Source organism: Oncorhynchus clarkii, chromosome 10 (assembly GCF_045791955.1).
Source record: "Oncorhynchus clarkii lewisi isolate Uvic-CL-2024 chromosome 10, UVic_Ocla_1.0, whole genome shotgun sequence".
Classification (NCBI taxonomy): Eukaryota; Metazoa; Chordata; class Actinopteri; order Salmoniformes; family Salmonidae; genus Oncorhynchus; species Oncorhynchus clarkii.
In genome coordinates, this window is record NC_092156.1 from 35,313,731 (window position 1) to 35,330,446 (window position 16,716).

Consider the following 16,716-nt stretch of genomic DNA (forward strand, 5'->3'; position numbering starts at 1 on the left):
GGTACGTTTGAAAAACTACAGTATCATAGTCAGGGCCTATCAACAGTTTTTTGACCTGTACGACATTGACCACCTTCCTTTAGGGTGGCCTCGTAAACGAGCCACAGAGTAGGGTATAAGGAACCTTTTTCTCGACATTCACCAATCTAGCTATGTTATTAACTACCTGCAGAGTTGACCCACCTCTCCTGCTATTGTTGAGGATTGACTGACCTACCAGACAGTCCCAAGTTGCTCCCAGCTTTCCACTGTTGTAGGGAAGTCATTCAGCAGGTCAGCCTCTGCCGTTTATCTCAGTACTACCCCACAGTAGGCATGTCTCCATGGGATTCACTGCCTACACAGTTGATAGAGCCAGACAGAGTTGTTAGGGTAATCCATTAGATCACTTGGCTGTGTTTACACAGGCAGCCCCATTCTTATATTTTTTTCCAATCACACCAGAGATTTTCACGTCAGCTCTTTTTCAGCTCTGATCTGATTGTTAGAAAGGCCAATTAGTGAAACGATCAGAATTGGGCTACCTGTGTAAACACAGACTAATAGCGGGGGTGCCGTTTACATTAGAGCTGGATTTGAGTCAGAAGCCTCTTTGGGAGATTTTGCCTGTCTTGTTAGATCAGGTCACAACCAAAATGTCTGTAAAAAATTCTTAACATTGTTCTTTACCTTCCCCAGGACAAGACAAGTGCTCTAAGCCTGAGCAATGTGGCGGGAGTCTTCTATATTCTGGTTGGAGGGCTAGGGCTGGCTATGACCGTGGCTTTGATAGAGTTCTGTTATAAGTCACGGGCAGAAACCAAAAGACTGAAACTGGCTAAGAATGCCCAAAACTTTAAACCAGCTCCTCCGGCGAACACCCAGAATTTTGCCACGTACCGAGAAGGCTATAATGTGTATGGAACAGAGAGTGTTAAAATCTAGGGGGTATGTGTCTCCAACATTTTGTCCCAGTTGGGCAGTGTCTCTGAATGTCAGTCACCCTGTAACTGAATGCCATTTCAATACAATGTTATAAACTGATGTTTTCAACATGGGCAATGCATGTATTGTATAGTACTTCTATAATATTTTTATGTTGAGTATAGGCTACAAATACACATTTTGAATGCTGTTGAAATCTAGGGCCCCAAATACCCAAATGTTTATGTAGGTTCCCCTATTACTGAAAAATATAACCTTTTATGGTGTCATAAAAAAAAACCTGTTGAAATCCCATTCCGGTTTTACAGATCTGAAGTCTGTCCCTTCCGCTGGTGTCTCTGCAGGAAGGTACAGTCACTCTGGAGGAATACAACCCGCAATGGCTGGCACCCTGGAGGCGACAGACATGGTCATCAGCTTAGACCCAAACCCACAGTCAACAAAGGCCCATCTTGGGATGCCAAACCTGGCACGATAATCAACGACAGTGACACAATAGGACTTGTTTCTTGAAATATGGGACCTGCCTCTCTTAGTGCCTTACGGAGCATTCAGCGTCACAACAATGCAACTCCATTTTGGTTCACTTGAAAATACAGAATCAAAAAATAATATAGGGGAGGAAAGAAAGAAAACATTGATACTGTTGTAATCTATATACGTGGGTTAGTTTTTGTTTCATTATTTTGACGAAAAAAAATGCCATTACTTGCCATTAAGAAACTTATCCCAGTGAACATTTGAAGTCATTTCAATCCTTTACAGGCATATTTTAGTGGTAAAACATTGACCATTGTTTTGTTTGTTTTATTTAACGTACTAGTCAACTGCCTATTTTACTATACAGTTATGTTCAATGTCATATAATAATCTAAGATATACTTCAATCAATAGGATAGGATCAATAGAAAATGACAATATTGTACCCTCGTTCTGTATTTAAAAAATTTGCATAATTTGAAACCATTGATTATTCAAAATGTCTTAGGTGCTGTCAATTTTCTCAGAGCCTGATGGACAAACGGACATTTTATCATGGCAGCAGCATAACATGACTGGTTAAAACAAATGCAATATTTAACTTGGGTCACACTTGTTTCTACTGCCAAAAATGTTCAATTGAAAACAGATTTTATGAAGATGTGATCAGTTTTAAAACACATATGGTGTCTTATTGTAATTGTTTTTTTTGATTGAACAGAGAACAAACAGTTGTAGAGAACACTTGGATATTTACAGTATAGGACTACCAAGCATAATAGGTGTTTGGTTATAAACAGTACACCCCTTTTGACAATTTATAAAAGGTTTAAGTACTCCTCCTAATCAAAAATCTGCTACATTTCTTACACATTAAAATGGAAAAAGCTTTATAAATGTAAGTCTTATTGCAATGCAATCCAATGATATCTTTAAAGAGGGAGCTCTCTATTATATGAACATGCTGGGTAAATAACAGCACACTGTATCTGGTTGGGATTTACATGACTTTCTTTGTACCCATTTGTTTTCTGTTGAGATTATGTAGTGAATGATGAGCAATGAGAGTGGAGAGAGAGAGAGATCAGAAGAATACAACGAGTATTTCTGTTTGAATGTTTCTGCCAAAACTGTGATCCACTACACTTTGAAGACAAACCCAAGACAAAACTGATGATGAATATGAGAATTCTTTATGAACCATGGAGGACCATAAATGTGAAGAAACGTACATTTGTTTAGTTTGATTTTATTAAATGAAGGCTTCTCATCATTTTTACCCAAGTAAAACGCATGTGGAAGAGGTGATCACTTGACCAAACTGCAACCTAAAGCAGACCCTAGGAAGTTAGCAATTTCAACTTTAGAACTCATTTGATCCTTTCGGTTCTTTTATTTGTAACTGCATCTCAGCAATGAGAAAACTGCCAAGCTGCATAGTGATAACAAGAACTGCATGTCTGGACGTACTGAACCTTGTTAGTGAGGTTCTGTACAAATAATTTTATTACATTTTTGTAAATAAAAACGGATTTAAAAATGGGTTATTTTGGAATATTCTTAAGATGTTGAATGGTATTCTTTGTCATACAGGAACAATATATTTCATCATCCTCATATCGCCAGCAATCATACTGCACCACATATCAGACAGGAAGAAACCAGGAAATATTAACCAGCCATTTATCCAGCCAACTTGCCAGCCTCAAAGCATTATCTTGAAACGGGCAGAGAATAACGCAATATGGACAATCCATATGGATTGCCCTGAAGTACAGTCAAATGGTATATGTGAGCAATTATTTCATGACAATGCACTATATTGCAAAGGATATTTCCAGTGAGAAAGGGATATTTCCAGTATAGAGGAATAGCAGCAGAGTGCCTTGCCAGCCAGGTATAAAATAGCAGGATTGCCAGACTGGACAGAAGTTGGTCTGGGGCTTTTGTGTGATAAATAATGTAAAGCCAAATAACTCATATATCATTTACAACCAAGCTAAAACACTGAGGGAAAGAGGAATAAGAGAATGCTTTCCACTGTAAAGTATCAACAAGACTGGAAGCCTTGTCTGAACACTAGACTAATACATTTGTAATGTATTTCAGAGCTTCCTGTACATATCAGAAAATAAACTGTAGCAGCATTCCCTATAAGGCTGTATAGCCCTGTTGAACACTGGAGAGTTCTCTTTGTGCAAGGTTTACATTTTTCTCCGTGGACAATTTCAGTGTGGGAACTTGACACTTTCTAACTTAGAGGAAGTCTAGAGTTGTGTCAATGTAGAAGGCAATACTTTGGAGTAAATACTTGATTTTAGAACTGTATTATATCAGCAGCTGACCTACTGAACATTCTGTTACGTCAGCTTAACTGTAAGAAGGGATGTGGAATGGCACAAAACCCCATTAAAAAAAAGAAAAGAACACCAGACACGAATGGCTCACTAGGAAAACTATCATTTATTAGTTCAAAAAAAGCATACACTTGTCGAGTACAGCAGATAAAAACTCCAAAAAGTTGTTTCTGAAACATTTGTATTTGGAGTACAAAGCTTTGACATTTTTACAATTATATTTGCTTCAAGGAGTAACTGTCATTTTACAAATGATTTAAAAACCTGATAACACACAATCGCATAATGGACATAGCAAGGAGACATCAAAAAATAAACAGAACAGATATGACATGACTTACATGTTACCTTCTTTATTATTGTACACATAATATACAAACTGGTCATTTGTATCATTTCACTCAATCTTTGCCTAAAGACTTGCTTGGCTAAAAAGGAGAAATAAATAGACATGTAACCCTAAATGAGGCAAAAGCAAATATGGAGAGTGTCTATTAATGCCAATAAAACAAGCCATAGGGGAGGAACCTGACAACATAAAACAGGTGCATTTTTTCATCAAGCATTTGTGATTATGGAATGTATGACCTGTTGATTTCAAGAGAGCGTTTAATACAGTTACCAGTTGTCTTTCTGAGTAGAATATCATTTTGTGATTTGAATAGCACATTGTGCCAATATTCAAAAGTTAAAAATAAAACAAATACCTGGTTACTGAAACACACAAATGAAAAATAGAAGAATAGATCTGCAAGTTCCAAACACTACAACTAACATGTCTTGCGGGCAGTTACAACGGAAACAACACAGGCATGAGAGTAACATTTGAGATGCGGCCTCCTCTCAGAATGAACAAGGCAGAGAAAATAGAGCACTAGTTAACAACGTGGTACAGGATGAGGGAGGGTGACTGTCTGGGTTAAAAGCACGGCTTCTCCAGGTCTGCTGCAGCCCACAGATGGGAAGGGGAGGGAAAGGAAGGAGAGGAAGAAATAAGATATGTTTTAGACACTGACCAAATCACACAAACATTTGAAAGTCAAAGGTAATAATGTTAAATTGGGATGATGTAAATTCATTTCTCAATTATACTGAACAAAAATATAAAACGCAACATGTAAAGTGTTGGTTACCATGTTTCATGAGCTGAAATAAAAGATCCCAGAAATGTTCCATACACACAAAAAGCTTATTTCTCTCAAATTTTTGTGCACAAATTAGTTTACATCCCTGTTAGTGAGCATAACTCCTTTGCCAAGATAATCCACCGAACTGACAGGTGTGGCATATCAAGAAGCTGATTGAACAGCATGATCATTACACAAGTGCACCTTGTGCTGGGGACAATAAAAGGCCACACTAAAATGTACAGTTGTGTCACACAACACAATGCCAGAGATAACTCAAGTTTGAGGGAGTGTGCAATTGGCATGCTGGCTGCAGGACTGTCCACTTGAGCTGTTGCCAGAGAATTTAAATGTTAATTTCCCTACCATAACGTCCTTTTAGAGAATTTGGCAGTACGCCCAGCCAGCCTCACAGCCGCAGACCACACGTAACCACACCAGCCCAGGAACTCCACATCAAGCTTCTTCATCTGCGGGATCATCTGAGACCAGCCACCCGGACAACTGATGAAACTGTGGGCTTGCACAACCAAAGAATTTCTGCACAAACCATCTCAGCGTGCTCTTTGTCCTCACCAGGGTCTTGACCTGACTGCAGTTTGGTGTCGTAACCCACTACAGTGGACAAATGCTCAACTTCAATGGCCACTGGCACGCTGGAGAAGTGAGCTCTTCACAGATGAATCCCGGTTTCAACTGTACCTGGCAGACAGCGTCGTGTAGGCGAGCGGATTGAATGCAGAGAGATACCGTGACGAGCTCCTGAGGCCCATTGTTGTGCCATTCATCCACTGCCCTCACCTCATGTTTCAGCATGATAATGCGCGGCCCCATGTCGCAAGGATCTGTACACAATTCCTGGAAGCTGAAAATGTCCCAGTTCTTCCATGGCCTGCAAACTCAACAGACATGTCACCCATTGAGCAAGTTTGGGATGCTCTGGATCGATGTGTATGACACGTGTTCCAGTTCCTGACAATATCCAGCAATTTCACACAGCCATTGAGGAGTGGGACAACATTCCACAGGCCACAATCAACAGCCTGATCAACTCTATGCAAAGGAGATGTCCCACTACATGAGGCAAATGGTGGTCACACCAGATACTGACTGGTTTTCTGATCCACACCCCTACTTTTTTTGTTTTGTTAAGGTATCTGTGACCAACAGATGCATATCTGTAGTCCCAGCTATGTGAAATCTTTAGATTAGGGGCAAATTAATTTATTTAAATTGACTGATTTCTTCATATGAACTGTAACTCAGTAAAATCTTTAAATTGTTGCATTTATATTTTTGTTCAGTGTAGTATTCCATTACTACTTACCTTCGCTGACTGACCTAGAACACATTATCTGTGCTTGTCGGAGGACTTATGAGTACCACCATTAAGGAAAACCTTCTCCTTCATTTCACTTGTTGGATACCTACTACAAAGATCAACAGGAAATCTAGCACAAGGTAGTTGGGTAAATAACATGCCCCTGTAAGATAATAGCCATTTCTTTAAAGACACAATATTTTGTGCTGGTCGTTGCCTTGAATAAATGAAATTGAAATATATACAGTACTCAAGGTAATACAATAATAATTACACCAAATACTATGGCTCCAGAAATGAATTCCATCATTTCAGTTCTAAAGCGTTACTCAAAACATTTAAGGATATTGTTTTTTCTCTTCCTTTCCGCCGCTGCTGTCCCTCTTCTCCTTCTTGTCAGGTTTGTCTTTGTCATGCCTAGACTCCTTTAACAGCAGGCAGGAAACACACGTGTCAATCAAAACATCACTACTGCCACCAATGGCACAGAGTACACCGGGGCACCAATGTGTTGGCTATAAACTATGTATATACAGCACATTTGGCCATTAGTTCCTATATGCACATATGTGATGTTGGTGCTGGTTCAATTATTCATCTGCAGCAGAGTTTCTGTACTTATTTAAAAAGGCCAGAGAAGCTGCACAAAAACACTGGGCCAAAACCATCACAGCTTAACCGCTTTGACTGAGCAGCAACAAACACACTGGGCCAAAACCATCACAGGTTAACCGCTTTGACTGAGCAGCAACAAAAACACTGGGCCAAAACCATCTCAGCTTAACCGCTTTGACTGAGCAGCAACAAACACACTGGGCCAAAACCATCTCAGCTTAACCGCTTTGACTGAGCAGCAACAAACACACTGGGCCAAAACCATCACAGGTTAACCGCTTTGACTGAGCAGCAACAAACACACTGGGCCAAAACCATCACAGTTTAACCGCTTTGACTGAGCAGCAACAAACACACTGGGCCAAAACCATCACAGTTTAACCGCTTTGACTGAGCAGCAACAAACACACTGGGCCAAAACCATCACAGTTTAACCGCTTTGACTGAGCAGCAACAAACACACTGGGCCAAAACCAAAACCGGGAGCACTGTGTTGTGATCTGCTAGGGTCAAGGACAGTACTACGTACCTTCTTGCCCCCGGAAGAGTTTCTCTCAGGTTTAGTAGACTCTCCCTTTTCCTTGCTGGAGGACTTGGACCTCTTGGTCTTCTCTTTGTCAGCCGAGACCGGGGAGTCTGAGGAGGGACTGGCGCTCTTGCTGTGTTTGTTGGAGGAATCTGGGCGAGAAGAGGAAGAACCCAGCATGAATATTGATCGTATCCATATTTAAGTTTTAATCTATGGTTGTTATGTACAAGGAGCTAACTTACTGGTTCCATTTTCATCTTTTCTGCGTTTGGATTCTAGGCTCATCTCACGGTCAGTGGTCACATGGTCCTAAAAAAAGATGGAAAACAATTCAAATGTCCACACCAGCAGGGATGTGGCGGTCAAACAAATAACTGACGGTCTCACGGTAATTGACTGTTAATTAAACACACTTAGCATCTCCTGGCTTCCACATATAGCCTACAAGCCACTGATGCAGACCTTTGGAACATCTACATTTTAAAAAGTCTAATAAATACGTGTAATATAGCCTAACTTTCACAATAAATCCCTTATTTATTTTAGACGGGTCTAAAGAAGCATGATATGAAGAAAATGTAGTCTATTTCAGAAGAACAGAATAGCATACGGAGTTGTCCTTATGTTAGGCCCTGATCTGGCTATGCCATATTGCTGTGGGCTACACTAGTTCATTTTAGGGCGGCAGGGAGCCTTGTGATTAGAGCGTTGGACTAGTAATCGGAAGGTTGCTAGATCAAATCCCCGAGCTGACAAGGTAAAAATCTGCCGTTCTGCCCCTGAACAAGGCAGTTAATCCACTGTTCCTAGGCAGTCATTGAAAATAAGAATTTGTTCTTAACCGACTTGCCTAGTTAAATAAAGGTAAAATAAAATAATATTTAACAGACAAGATTTGCTTAGAATTCCATGACATTATTTTATAGTATGAAGAATACAACTGAACAGAGCTGAATAAAATAGAAAGGATATTTTCTCTAAACGATTTGAGGGAGTGCACACATGCGACTATTCTTGTTGAAAGGTTAACAAAGAAATGGGTATTCCCACATGCTTAATTTAGTTATTAATATAACTGTAATTGTTCTACAAACGTTGGGCTATATGTTTTGATTTTTAATACATTGTAAGGCTGCATGATGCGACTCTGACGATGTTTTTTGAGAAGCACTTGATAATGCCTCAAATTTCCCAGCGGCATCCCCTTTGTGTGGCCATAATGCACCCTAAAAAGAAATCCATGCCTTTTCGAGCCCTTCATCTCACTCACAAGGCTCTCCATCAGGTGATCGGGTCTCTCTCACAGGCTACAAGTGAAGACGGACACATCGGGGACGCAACTCTGCGCGTGTCCTTATCCAATTCCGAGGTGCATATTGAAGATATTAGAAGAACTGTCAACATTTTCATCAGCCAACAAGGTGAGTCGGCCTAACGAACAGCAAAAGCACTAACCTATGTCAATCTATGATCCCCCACAATACACAAGGTTTTTTTCTTTACCCTTTTTTCTCTCTCCCTTTTGTGGTATCCAAATTGGTAGTTAGTCTTGTCCCATCGCTGCAACTCCCCTACAAACTCGGGAGAGGCGAAGGTCCACCGAAACACAACCCTGCCAAGCCGCAATGCTTCTTGACACACTGCTCGCTTAACCCAGCAGCCAGGCGCACCAATGTGTCAGAGTAAACACCTTCAGCTGGCCACTAAAGTCAGCTCGCAGGCACCCGGCCCGCCACAAGTCTACAGGTTTCCTTCTTTTCACTTTGTAATTTATGTTAGTATTGTGGAGTAACTACAATGTTTTATCTCCTATCACAGCCATTAAACCAAAATGTTGGCCTCATGGTGAAATCCCTGAGCGGTTTCCTTCCTCTCCGGAAACTGGGGTGTCTTATCTTTGTAGTGACTGGCTGTATTGATACACCATCCAAAATGTAATGTTTATAACTACACCATACTCAAAGGGATATTCAATGTCTGCTTTAAAAAATATCCATCTACCAATAAGTGCCCTTCTTTGCAAACCATAGGAAAACCTCCCTGGTCTTTTGTGGTTGAATCTCTGTTTGAAATGTACTGCTCGGTAGAAAATTATATGTGTGGGATTCAGAGATAAGGTAGTCATTTAAATAATGTTAAACACTATTATTGCACACAAATTGAGTCCATGCAACTTATTATGGGACTTGTTAAGCAAATGTTTACTCCTGAACTTACTTAGGCTTGCCATAACAAAGGGGTTGAATACAAAGGGGTTGAATACTGAAGACATTTCAACTTTTCATTCATTTGTAAACATGTCTAAAAACATCATTCCACTTTGACATGGGGTATTGTGTAGACCAGTGACAAAATCTCTATTTAATCCATTTTAAATTCAGGCTTTCAAGGGGTGTGAATACTTTCTGAAGGCACTGTCCATGTCATTTGAGGTGCGAATGATCATGAGCCAACTCATTATCCCCATCATTTCACTTCCCTTGTGAGAACCATGAGCATGGACTGACTTCTTCTGAGGTAGAACCTAAAGTCTCTAGGACAGGAAATTAAGTCAAAATCGCAGCAACAACTTCCTCTGGGGGGGTCCTTTAAGGACGGTCAACCATTAGAATCTCACCAGTCTTGACAATCTATGCAAAACTATAACATATAAGTTAGAAGTAGTTGGCTTTTAAGTTATATATCAAATCAAGATGAGAGCAAGCACCAGATCAGATAAGAACACTCCTTTCCCCATTGAAGTCCACCTTTAACCTCTTTGATCTCTAGGGGCGCTATTTCATTTTTGGATAAAAAACGTTCCCGTTTTAAGCGCGATATTTTGTCACGAAAAGATGCTCGACTATGCATATTCTTGACAGTTTTTGAAAGAAAACACTCTGAAGTTTCAGAATCTGCAAAGATATTGTCTGTAAGTGCCCCAGAACTCATTCTACAGGCGAAACCAAGATGATGCGTCAACCAGGAAATGAGCAGAATTTCTGAAGCTCTGTTTTCCATTGTCTCCTTATATGGCTGTGATTGCGCAAGGAATGAGCCTACACTTTCTGTCGTTCCCCCAAGGTGTTAGCAGCATTGTGACGTATTTGTAGGCATATCATTGGAAGATTGACCATAAGAGACTACATTTTCCAAGTGTCCGCCTGGTGTCCCTGCGTCGAAATTGGAGCGTAAAGCCAGGTGCAATTATTTTTCCATTTGAGAGCAAGGAGAAACCAGGCTTCCACGAAGGATATATCATTGAAGAGATATGTGGAAAAACACCTTGAGGATTGATTCTAAACCACGTTTGCCATGTTTCAGTCGATATTATGGAGTTAATTTGGAAAAAAGTTTGCGTTTTGAGGGCTGAATTTTCGTTTTTTTCTTTTTTTTTTTGGTAGCCAAATGTGATGTACAAAACGGAGCTATTTCTAATACACAAAGAATATTTTTGGAAAAACTGAGCATCTGCTATCTAACTGAGTCTCCTCATTGAAAACATCAGAAGTTCTTCAAAGGTAAGTTATTTTATTTGAAGGCTTTACTTGTTTTTGTGATAGTTGCCTGCTAAATGCTAACGCTAATGCTAACGCTAAATGCTACGCTAGCTAGCTACTGTTACACAAATGATTGTTTTCCTATGGTTGAAAAGCATATTTTGAAAATCTGAGATGACAGTGTTGTTAACAAAAGGCTAAGCTTGAGAGATAGCATATTTATTTCATTTGCGATTTTCATGAATAGTTAACGTTGCGTTATGGTAATGAGCTTAGGTCTATAAATAGAATCCCGGATCCGGGTTTGGTCGTCGCAACAGGTTAAATCTCTCCCTTGCCCTCTCAAATACTCACTCTCTTCCTGTCCTTTCGGTCTTTGTCTTCGGTCTTCTTCTCTTTGGAACGGCCCCGGGTATTCTCTGACTCTTTCTGGTCCGTCTCCCTCTCTCTGCTCTTGGACCGTGAGACCGAATTGTAGGTGATGTGGTGCTGTAAGGAATGAGCATACAAATCAAACAAACAAACAAACAAACACAGACTAAAATATATTATATATATATATATATTTTTTTACATACATTGTATGGCATTGTGCACTTACTGGAGGATGCCTTGAAATGTGTGTGCTGAAACCTGCCTGTTCTCCTCAGTGTGTGCGTGTGCCTATTACCAAGCAACCTTAAAATATAAGTCCATATGCCGAGGCAGACCCTGTACATACTATGTGTTGCTGATCATATAAATGAACCGCTAAGTGGCTGACCGTTCCTGGAGGAAAATCACTAGGAAACGCATAGAAAAAGTTATAGTTAATATAAGGAAATCAGTCAATTTAAATAAATTGATAAGATATCTTTAAAAAAAGGTAGGGTCGTAGATCAGAAAAATAGTCAGTATCTGGTGTGACCACCATTTGCCTCATGCAGTGCAAGTTGATCAGGCTGTTGACTGTGGCCTGTGGAATGTTGTCCCACTCTTCTTCAATGGCTGTACAAAGTTGCTGGATTTTGCCGGGAACTGGAACACGCTGTCGTACACGTTGCTCCAGAGCATCCCAAACATGCTCAATGGGTTACATGTCTGTTGAGTATGCAGGCCACGGAAGAACTGGGACATTTTCAGCATCCAGGAATTGAGTACAGATCTTTGTGACATAGGGCCGTGCATTATCATGCTGGAATATGAGATGATGGCAGCAGATGAATGTCAAGTCAATGGGCCTCAGAATCTCGTCACGGTATCTCTGTGCATTCAAATCGCCATCGATAAAATGCAAATTGTGTTCGTTGACCATAGCTTATGCCCGCCCGCCCGCCCATACCATAACCCCACTGCCACCATGGGGTACTCTGATCACAACGTTGACATCATCAAACCGCTCACCCACACGACGCCATACACGCTGTCTGCCATCTGCCCAGTACAGTTGAAACCGGGATTCATCCGTGAAGAGTAAACTTCTCCAATGTGCCAGTGGTCATCAAAGGTGAGTATTTGCCCACTGAAGTCGGTTATGAAGCCGAACTGTAGTCAGTTCAAGACCCTGGTGAGGACGACGAGCACTCAGATGAGCTTCCCTGAGACGGTTTCTGACAGTTTGTGCAGAAATTCTTCGGTATTGCAAACCCACAGTTTCATCAGCTGTCTGAGTGGCTGGTCTCAGACAATCCCGCAGGTGAAGAAGCTGGATGTGGAGGTCCTGGGCTGGCGTGGTTACACATGGTCTGTGGTGAGGCTGGTTGGATTTACCGCCAAATTCTGTAAAATGATGTTGGAGGCGGCTTACGGTTGAGAAATAAACATTTAATTCTCTGGCAACAGCTCTGGTGGACATTCCTGCAGTCAGCATGCCAATTGCACATTCCCTCAAATCGTCCAATATCTGTGGAATTGTGTTGTTGAAAAAAACTGCACATTTTACAGTAGCATTTTATTATCCCCAGCTAAGGGGAAAGATGGATAACTAGTCAGTTGTACAACTGAATGCCTTCAACTGAAATGTGTCTTTCGCATTTAACCCAACCCCTCTGAATCAGAGAGGTGCGGGGGGGTACCTTAATCAACATCCACGTCTTCGGCAGCCGGGGAACAGTGGGTTAACTGCCTTGTTCAGGAGCAGAACGACAGATTTTTACCTTGTCAGCTCAGAGATTCGATTCAGCAACCTTTTGGTTACACAAGGTGCATCTGTGTAATAATCATGCTGTTTAATCAGCTTCTTGATATACCACACCTGTCAGATGGATGGATTATCTTGGCAAAGGAGAAATGCTCACTAACAGGGATGTAAACACATTTGAGATCACAAAATTGAGAAAACATTGTGTGTGTGGAACATTTCTGGGGCATTTTATTTCAGCTCATTACACATGAGACCAACACTTTACACATTGCGTTTATGTTTTTGTTCAGTCTAGTACAATGGAACATCAGGAACATTTTAACAAGATTGACACTTCAAAGTTAAACTCTATCCCTAACTCGGTGGTCAGAGGAGAAGTATGGTCTATCATTATCAGTATTCAGACCCCAAACATCTCCCTCCTCAACAACCAGGTCAGCAGTGACTGCAGCTCTATCAAGAGAGCATAGACATCATCCCAATAACTTCACAGTGAACCATGTAGAACGGGGATGTGAGTCTGGACCGTGGGGGGTAGATCAAAATAGCAGACTAGCACTGTCCGCTGACAGCAGAGCACTGCTATCTGTGCTGCTGTCTAACTTGATACAAATTTAACAAGCCAACCGTGTACCTGCTGTATGAATGATTCATCTGACCATCTCTAGCTCTGTCTGTAGGGGGAGAGAGGGAGAATCTCGACAGAGGAACAACTGAGTTATGGCTGATGTGAGAAGAACCCAATACATATGGACTAAGGCTTATAGGGGTTTAGGTGCTGAAAAGGAATGGCAGGCTTTGTTTGGTCTTAAAACAAGCTCAAAAAACCTAGAGTGTAATAAAGACTATTAATGTTTTGCTTTAAACGTCTATCAGAAATCAATATGGAACAGAGGCGGGTGGATGAAGGCGTGTGTGAGAGAGAACTAGAGAGACAGGTCCGTTATGTGGGCTCAATAGAGGATTAGACTCTTTTTCTCAGTGTTTTCACAGCACATCACACACATAGCTAATGAGCCTCCGCCAGGGCAGGCATCAGAGACGTCCTTACAAAGTGATCACAGGCAGAGGAAGAAACGCCGCCCGCTTAAAACTCTGCCCTTTCCCCGTCTCTTCTCCCCGGTGGCACAATCAGGACCTTTTCACACAACAGTCTGCCATCCTGGACAGTCTCTCTAATCTTTCCCATGACTACACTGAACTCATCAACATTTAGTGTGGAGGTCTGGCTGCCTGGTACAGAGTGGACTTAAACAGGCAAGCCTGATCTAAGGTGATATCTCAGGTTTCACTATTCCGCAATGACTTCTTATGCAAGTCAGATTTATTTGGACACTGTCTGCAAAATGGTACATTTTCACATTCAATAAGTGTAATCATCAAAGTCCTTCTAACTGACCCCCTCCTCATGGCACTTGGAGAAAGAGAATGAAGATAACAGTCAAGGTGAATAGTGATAGAGTAATGTTTAGGAGGAGTCCAAACCTTGGATGCAGAGTCCTTGGGTTCGTTGCTATTGTCCTGTAGGAATGAATGGAGATGACAGATGAGCTGAGGGGGTTGTCAGACAGCAGGTCAGGAGAGTCAGGAGGACGGGGGGTTTCAGGGGCTGGACGGACCGACGTCACACTTCCTTCCCCCTTGACCTTCAAGGACTAAGGCTTTCACAAGGTTATTAACAGAGAGGAGGGTTCATTTATCTTTAACAGGGGTCATCTCATCAGCTTTACATTAGAAAAACCCTGAGAAGTGAGATGAAAGTGTGTGATTTTTTTTTCTACAAAAAATTGTCTGGAATTAAATGCAGCATCTCAAAGAGGCCTACAGAACACTGTTTATAGTGCATGTGGTGTAAATCTACAAAACAACTGAACTGAGTGTGTGTATCTGACAAATTAATTGAATTTCATGTGTGCTCTGCTCTCCTAGGTTTTAGCACTCTGTTGTTGTCACTTACAGTTGAGAATGGATAAGACACAGGGAGCCTATCTCTCTGGTTGGTAGTAAACATTAAGACCTATCACAAGCTTCAAGCGGTTTAGGCAACGCTCCAGCAGATCCAGAAGGCTTCGCCCACACTTTCTCTCTCCCTCTCGCACTTTCTCGCACTTTCTGTGGCGGTAGGCAGGCTTTATTTTCCTCCTGTACTTTTGGCTGGTGCAAAACTGAGGTTCTGGCTCTCCTCTCTTGCTCTCTGTGGGCCTGGGTGCTGGTGGTGCCTGGGGTTCCCACTGCGCGTGCGACAAGGTGCTGAGGGGTGTTGAGGTGGGGGTTGGTAGTTGTAGGGGGGGCCACAGGAGCGACTGACTGCATACACATCTTGAGTGGAAGCGTAGGTACAGACTGAGGCTGCATGCGGGCTGTTTTAACAGATCAGAGCTAACAGCAGATACCGAGACTTCTTCTGAAGACACTGTGCGACTCCGGACTCAGCCCACCGCCCCCCGCTGGATTCCCGCAGATTCAAAGGAAAAGAAAAACACGTCACGCCACTTCAACCAAGAAATCTTCTCAGCTTGCAGAAAATGGGGGGGGGGGGGGGGGGGGGGGAACCTCTTAATCTTGGGTGCCATTTTGAACGGGGAAAATACCAGGGGATCTTAAGACGGGAAAAATACCAGGGATCTTACACGGGGAAAAATCTAAATAAATCTTCTTTTCAGCTTTGCCAGCAAAAAACTAAAAATCTCATGAAGCAATTTTACTTGAGGAAAAATATTGCTCTCAAAAAGAGAAAAAGAGAAAAAGGGTGGGGGATATAGAAACTCAAAAATTCCTCTCTTCTCCAAGGCACTTTTACTGCTTTCCTTCACATTAAAATAAATTTATATTTCAAATAATCGATATATACATTATTCTCTTGGCTAAGTCCTTGATGATTATCCCCAATCAGGAAATATATTAAGGAAAAGTCCAAATGGAATTCTTTCCAAACTCCCATGGTTTACGAAGGGGATGCCAGACGGGGCTTTCCTGTGTGTATGAGAACTCTCCTCGGTGATCTTGAGGGCCGATGGAACACGCAACAGTTGGGAACGCTCCGGCGGAAAGGGAAGAAACACGGGCTCAGCTTTCCTCAGGCCATACTAACCTTAACAGAGGAAGAGTGGGATGGTGAAGAGTGGGTATCGACTTTTCGCCTTTTGTGATCTGGAAAAAATGACCAAGAGGATTAAATTGAGTTCTCATTTCAGCAGTCAAACTAGTAGCTGTGATTACCCACTGACAATCAGCAGAAACAGTATAAGTGCAGAGCCAGTGTTGGCTGTCAGGTTGCGTACCCCGCTCAGATTCAGCAGATTCAGATCGGGGAGCTGGAGACTTGAGGGACCCGGACACAGCACTCCTGTCTCCTCCCTTCTCCTTACTCTGGTCTCCTCCCTTCTCCTTAGTCTTGGACTCCTTGGCTCCAGTGTCGCGCTCCCTGGACAGCTCCTTGGGCTCTCCGTTGCCGGCCTTGGCCTTGTTGTCCTCTTTGTTGCTCTTCTCCTCCGCCTTCTGCTTGTCCCGGTCTGCCTTGGGCGTCTTCTCCTTACCCTCGCGTGGCGCCCGCTCCTCCTTGCCGGCTGCTCCTCTCTCGTCCCTCTGCTTCTCCCTCCGGCTCTCCCCCTTCGTCTCTGGAGTGCTGCCTGGAGTCTTCTCCTTCTTCTCTTTTTTCTCCTTCCCACTCTTTTCTTTGTCATCCCTCTCTTTGATGGCTTTGGTGCTGCGAGGGAAACAGAATGGACATTGTTTAGAGTTCAACATTGACAACATGCAATG

General features: G+C 42.1%; 2 protein-coding genes across 3 annotated transcripts in view; one reads left to right on the forward strand and one right to left on the reverse strand.

Annotated features, from left to right (window-relative positions):
* The window catches only part of LOC139418351 (glutamate receptor 3), a 106,464-nt gene extending 103,517 nt beyond the window's left edge, over positions 1-2,947 (forward strand). The window contains exons 15-16 of the mRNA XM_071167740.1: positions 679-927; positions 1,233-2,947. Coding sequence (XP_071023841.1) covers positions 679-924 — 246 coding nt within the window. The 3' untranslated portion in view covers positions 925-927; positions 1,233-2,947. The remainder of the gene's footprint in view (positions 1-678; positions 928-1,232) is intronic.
* Positions 2,948-3,848: 901 nt separating this feature from the next.
* Positions 3,849-16,716, reverse strand: part of LOC139418352 (THO complex subunit 2-like) — a 72,128-nt gene continuing 59,260 nt past the window's right edge. The window contains exons 31-39 of one of the 2 annotated variants that reach the window (XM_071167741.1): positions 16,236-16,660; positions 16,046-16,104; positions 14,440-14,475; positions 11,187-11,321; positions 7,596-7,662; positions 7,354-7,502; positions 6,558-6,634; positions 6,216-6,267; positions 3,849-4,706 (exon numbers count right to left, since the gene is read on the reverse strand). In XM_071167741.1, the coding sequence (XP_071023842.1) occupies positions 6,240-6,267; positions 6,558-6,634; positions 7,354-7,502; positions 7,596-7,662; positions 11,187-11,321; positions 14,440-14,475; positions 16,046-16,104; positions 16,236-16,660 (976 nt within the window). In that variant the 3' untranslated portion in view covers positions 3,849-4,706; positions 6,216-6,239. The remainder of the gene's footprint in view (positions 4,707-6,215; positions 6,268-6,557; positions 6,635-7,353; positions 7,503-7,595; positions 7,663-11,186; positions 11,322-14,439; positions 14,476-16,045; positions 16,105-16,235; positions 16,661-16,716) is intronic. The other variant, XM_071167742.1, reaches the window with a different exon arrangement.